This window comes from Haemaphysalis longicornis, unplaced genomic scaffold, assembly GCF_048455015.1.
Source record: "Haemaphysalis longicornis isolate Haplotype H1 unplaced genomic scaffold, Haemaphysalis longicornis Haplotype H1 scaffold_10, whole genome shotgun sequence".
NCBI classification, from domain to species: Eukaryota; Metazoa; Arthropoda; class Arachnida; order Ixodida; family Ixodidae; genus Haemaphysalis; species Haemaphysalis longicornis.
This window is the reverse complement of record NW_027526204.1, coordinates 68,514,682-68,520,628: the sequence shown is the minus strand read 5'-3', so window position 1 is coordinate 68,520,628 and position 5,947 is coordinate 68,514,682. Positions and strand designations below refer to the sequence as shown.

The 5,947-nt window shown below is 48.5% G+C and overlaps 1 protein-coding gene across 1 annotated transcript; it reads left to right on the top strand.

Annotated features, from left to right (window-relative positions):
• Window positions 1–210: 210 nt before the first annotated feature.
• LOC144159887 (uncharacterized) lies at window positions 211–4,473 on the top strand. The gene is made up of 3 exons (XM_077691544.1): window positions 211–216; window positions 881–1,125; window positions 3,119–4,473. Exons 1-3 carry the CDS (start codon window positions 211–213, stop codon window positions 3,570–3,572), a joined length of 705 nt encoding a protein of 234 aa, XP_077547670.1. The 3' UTR covers window positions 3,573–4,473.
• Window positions 4,474–5,947: the final 1,474 nt, after the last annotated feature.

The window sequence follows — 5,947 nt, the reverse complement described above, 5'->3', positions numbered from 1 at the left end:
TTGACAAGGCCAGCAATACTTTCTAAGCGTAAATGAAACCGAACCCACCCCTCTTCTGATCCCGAACAGCGCCAAAGAAACGATACAAACACAGGGTATTCTAAACTGAAGGGTTGCTCTTCATGGAAAACGAAATTACAAGACCATTTTTCGAGGTTCGCTCAGGATATACGAAATGTAGATCTACTAAATGCACTAAAGATACTTGCCATGGATGTAAGTTAGCATACTATCATAACGAGAATTTGTATTGACCAGCACAGTTTATTTATAACAGAGGCGACTTACGTTAAACCTTTCTGGCACCAAGCGAATCAGAAGGCACCAGGAAGCAGAAAACAGGCACCCATGCGCACCCGACAGGATCGGTGGAATGAAACGATCTGCCACATTTATCTGACGGCTATTGGAGGTGAGCGCGACCATAGGTGGCACTGCGAGGCGCATCTCCCTGACGTCGGCTTACAGATTCTCGCATTTGTCGTCTGCTTCACTCGGGCTCGCTCTCCCTGCTGTTTCTTCGCGCTCGGTTGACTTTTGATGCTTGTCCGCAGCAGATTTAGCGTGTCCGCAATTTTTTCTATCATAATAAAAGACCAGGAATGGCATACACTAGCACGAGACAGGATTTACAGTACTGTTTTTTTTACACCGCTTCGAAATAAACATTGTTGGCGTTGCCCTATTCCCTGGGAAGCTGGTCTGTGCGGAGCGCTTAGAGTCGGAGCTAGACATCAGCTTCTCTATCGACCTATCTTTCAAACACTGTTAACAGCCAGCTGCTAATAAACGACAACAGCGAAATGCAAGATGAAATAAATAGACATGTCATACGTACGTACCCGGGTGGTTCGCCACTCTCCATTTTTTTCTTCCGCAGTCACACTCACATGTCAAGGCCGCGTGCGGGACACCCGTATTCGCCTACTGCTCCAGCCGGGAGGCGCACTATTACTACAGTCGGGATGCAAATGCGTGTGTGTCCACCCGATCGGCCATCGTGGGCGTCTGCAATCGCAGCCCCAACAGGTTTTCGACGGCGCAGAGCTGTCGGCAGCACTGCCTCGACAAGAGCGAACCTTCCAAGCAGTGCCTCGAGAGTGCTGTGTTTACGGAATGCTCGAGGTGAGCCAGCGTGTTCCAGTATGAGCGCGAAAGCGACGTGTAAAAGCCAAGGAATGCGCTTCAAACTTGGAAATTTTTTACAGCTGGTCGTTTTTACGAGGGCAACCGTTTATATTTGCGTTTTAGAAACCCTTATTTGCTGCAACTGTGCCTTTTCAAGACAACAAAATAGGATTGTAGCAAACAGGGAACTTCGGAAGTACTCACCTGGTTACGACGCGGGCCGGTCGGCGTTCGGCCCGCGTCGAACTTCCGTGCGGCTGTGCTCCTGGTTTCGGCCGTGCTCGCGTCAGCCGTGCTCGCGTGGACACGTCAGTTTCATTTCATTTCATTTCATTTTATTACCTTAAAGGTCCCCGGAGGGACATTACATAAGGGGTGGGGTTACACAAAAACGTACAAAAAGCCATGAATTAGTTTGAAAAATGACTTGTGACGCTATGCATAAATGTAGATGGACAGGTGATTGCTGCAATATGGTGGGGGAGGTCATTCCAGTCTTTTGCTGCACGAAGAAAAAATGAGGCAGCAAAAGTAACGGTGCGGGAACGTTGACGGGTAACTTGAAAGATATGGCCAATGCGATGTGATCTGCGAAATGGGGGGGAGATGTAAGGTTCGATTGCAAGTGGACTGTGAAAAAGTTTATGAAACAAGCAAAGGGTAGCAATGCGGCGGCGGGAAGACAGAGGGGACAGGCCAATTTCTACTTTTAAAGATGACACGCTAATGTGATAGGCATATGAGGAATGAATGAATCTAGTAGCCCGGTTTTGAAGTGATTCGAGTGCAGTGATGAGGTACGCGTGGTGTGGGTTCCAAATTGACGACGCGTATTCGAGCTTGCTTCTTACGAGGGATTGATAGGCTAGTAATTTTACATGGCGAGGTGCGTTGCGCAGATGACGTTTTAGGAAGCCGAGAGTACGATTAGCAGCCGCGATGATAGTCCGGATATGCTCAGTCCAAGTTAGGTCACTGCGCAAAGTTAGGCCAAGGTATTTGTATGATTGCACAAGTTGAACATTAGTGTTAGAAATTATGTAGGAAGTGGTCATCGGGTTATGGCGACGCTGAAACGACATAAGTTTACATTTGTTAGGATTAAGTTCCATTTGCCAGTGTTCACACCAACGCTGTACTTGGTTAAGGTCACATTGGAGTTTTAGCATGGGGGAAACGACCATTTCCCCTATTCTAAAATGGGGGGTCCCAAACACAGGCTGCTCGTTTATGAAAGTAATTGAAGATTTCCACCGATTACCAACGGCCCGCTAGCGTTTCTGCATGCAGCGCTGTCGCGGCGAGCAGGTCTCTCTGAGGACCCTCCATGGTTGACCACTAAACAACACTTTCGTAATCCATCCGGGACCCTACCTAAAAACAATAAAGCACAGCAGGAGTTGTTTGTCGGAGCCATGGGATTGGTGTGAGAGGATCTTGGTAATATTCATTGTTTGTAGACATTTGTGCTTCAGTTTGATTTGAGGAATGAATGTGATTTAGTCCTCCAACACAACACCTAAGAAAACTCCCGGGCCATCTCCACTAAAGTGAAACGTGGGGAGGTGCGAAGCATGCAGTGTGTAGGTGAATTCTTGGCGCCTTGGAGTTTTTGCCAACGGAGATGAAACCGTTGGGGGGTAGAGTTATACAGCTTTGCTGTAAAGGCCTCTTGTCTATGAAGCAGAAAGCTCTCTATCGCAAGGCATAAACGAGAGCACCGGTGCTTTTTAGTACGTGTTACGTTTTAGTGCGAGGCGTAAACGAGTATCCCGGTGTTTTAGTACAATGACTACGTGAAACGACGATTACGAGTATGGTTAGGACGACAGGAGATGCCAAAAGCCCCAGCACGGGGCTTTGCCCCTAAATTTTCACAGGAATTGATACGCCATTGAGCGTAACATTTCGGTCACCGCAGCTTAAATTAGAGCCATGTCATCTCCAAAAGTTACAAAAACACTTGTTTTTGGCCATTGTGTGCTTCCAGGGAAGACGTGGCTGAGACCTGGTGGCACTTCCGCCGCAATCGCTGCCGCCGTTGGAACTTCCCGGCAGGACTGTGTCCGGTCATTGGCAGCTCCGCCTCCACGAGCTTCAGGGAGTGTGCGCGTCGCTGCACCCACGGCGGCTCCACTCACGCCAGAGCACAGCTTCGAATGCGCAGTGGAGGGAACTCCGGAAATCACCCGCCCTGCCGACTGCACCGTGGAGACGTGTGCGGCGTAGAGCAGTTACGATTCCCGTACTTCGCGGACAGCACGGCAAACACGTCGAAGACCGCGAGCCACCATACCACTGTCTGCCGCGAAGTATCGTCGGTGCACGACACGGGGAATCTGTGCCTCGTGGGCGCCAACCGCTTTCGCACCGCCAGCGCCTGTAGACAGGCTTGCGTTAGCGGTGCCGAAAAGACTGAGGTCCGCAGTGTGCGGAAACACTAGTGATTGTTTCGGAGTTCCGATATTTTATGAACACTGGCTTCGCGCTTCTGCTCTGAGAAAGCACTGTTAAATGTCTAATAGTCTAATTCGCACTGTATTCCTTTCTGATTAATGCCGGATAAACAGCTTAGTTGTTTACTTCTCAGGATGCCGCTCATAAGCCTGCAATCACGGCGCCCGGACAGACGTGGTGGAAGACTATCTCGCAAGACAGATAATAAATAAAATACTCGGCTATTACTGCGAATATTTTTCCTACAAAAGTAAGGAATCATAGCGTTCTGGTGGGTCCTTAGTGATTTTAGATAGATAATAGAGCCCACTGTATATAAAGAGAACGCATTTGCAAACCTATAGCATTGGCTTCCGAAGGTAGCACTCGTGCTGATACACACTGACCTACAAATTGAGCTCGACATTGCCCCAATTTTTTCAACATAAAGCAATGGCATTAGCCTCAGATACACTGTAAGTTAGTCTGAACAGCAAACCTGACATGTTACATCACTTCTTCATGGAGATATTTTGTGGCAAAATACGTATTTTTTCCACGCCATTGCGCGCTTTGACAATTCTGACGTGGAGAGTGTGTCCTTCCTCTCTGTGAAGAAGGCTGACCGACGAAGCTGTGGTGCCGACCCTCAACGTGGGCGACCGTATGCTTTTGTCGGAGCGCATTCCAAGGAGGGCACAAACGATACATGTTTGTTTGCCGCTTGCGATTGAGCATATACTTCTTTGTTAACTACATTAATGAAACTTGAAATAGACTGGAGTTTTATTCCACTGGACACACATGGGCTTTCCGTTGTCCTCCCGCAGAAGCTTATGTATTGGCAGCCGACGGGCATTGAACAACTTACACCTTCACTGTGAAGTATGATTTTTGAACGAAATAAAATTTCCCGCAATGGTAGAACTGTCTTGGCGAATAGTTGTCGTACAATTGATTTCTGCATAAACCAGATGAGAAGGAGTTATAGCCGTTTTCTGTAATCACTCTCTCTCCGTAGGCAGACGTGCTTCTGTGTACGACGCAGAATGTTGAAAATCCGGCTACAAAGTCGTCTTCACGTCTAAGCACAAATTTATTGCTGGGAAGATACCCCTTCAGGGGCAATATAAGCCGTGTTATATCAAGATATGGAGCCCTTATGGCTTTTTGTGATTTGTTTACCAACGCTGAAGGTGTGGCGGTTAGTTTTACAATTCCGGGGTGTTTATTAGCCGCCCCAAACTGGCGCTACACTCGCGCGGTGTTGTCTGCATCCCTATGGTGTACTAGAACAGATCGTAGCAATAGACAGCTTCGCAGTAAAAATGAGTTTGACGGGCGCGGGGGGCAGAGGGGGGTGGCCTTTCTTGGCAGCAGGTCGCACAAGGCGCGGAATGAGGTAAGCCCGGCCCTGCAGGAGACGATGAACACAGATATACCATTGCCATATTGGATCGCGAAGCTCGAAATAAAATGCGACGCCTGTTCTGTTAGTGGTTATGCTATAAGGCAGGCCCAGTGTTAGGAATTTTCGCCGGTCTTGCAGCATAGGCCAGCGTAATCTCGAACGAATGTCGGCTGGTTTTATGGCTAATTTAAAACTTCCTGTCACTAAGCGTACTGGTCACTCTCATATACGTGTTAGCACTATTAGCACTATTATACCTGATTGTGTTGAGGGGTCCCTGGCACACGAAGTGTTATTCTAATATGGGGCGCACATTGTACATGTATAGTGTTTGTTGAAATGTATGGTAACATGCCTAACAGGCCTCTTTCGCTGCACAGAGGCCCCAACAGGGTGTAGGTTTTGACAAGTTGGTATACCATGCTGTGCGTTCACTTGCGCAAAAAAAATGCGCGCCAATCTATCCTGTGAAGGTGGGTAGAAAGGGAAGCTGTCAACGACACCCACAACGATTACCCATGCGACGTGACATGAATTCACACACGTGGCTCTACAAAGAGTGAAACCCGGGACACGTGAAAGGCATTTAACCACACGCGTCTTACTTCAAAGAGATATTCTTTGCTGAGGTTAAATCATGCATAATCTATGAATGGTGGTTGGTTGAGTTGTATTGCTTAAGCGCATGGCTGGAAACTCCTTTTTTATAAAACAAAAGGAAGCTCAAACCCAGTGTTAGACGATCTCACTTCGCCTTCGTCTCTGCCGTCGCCCACGGAGGCGACGCAATCAGTTGCAGAGAGAGAGAAAGGACTTTATTGGATCTCCTGCAGTCGGGGACGGGTCAGGCCTCGCAGGCATAGAGTTAATACTACTGCTCGCAGGGCTTCACCGTCCCGTAGTCTTCGCCGCTCACTGCGGCGTCGGGCCGACCCCGAGGCCTGCGTCTGGTCGGCGCGGGCTACTTGGAGT

What these genes read in the sequence shown, in the direction of transcription:
- LOC144159887 (XM_077691544.1), top strand. An exon ending in GTGTTTACGGAATGCTCGAG is followed by an intron (nt 1,126 to 3,118) that starts GTGAGCCAGCGT and finishes GTGTGCTTCCAG; the next exon opens with GGAAGACGTGGCTGAGACCT.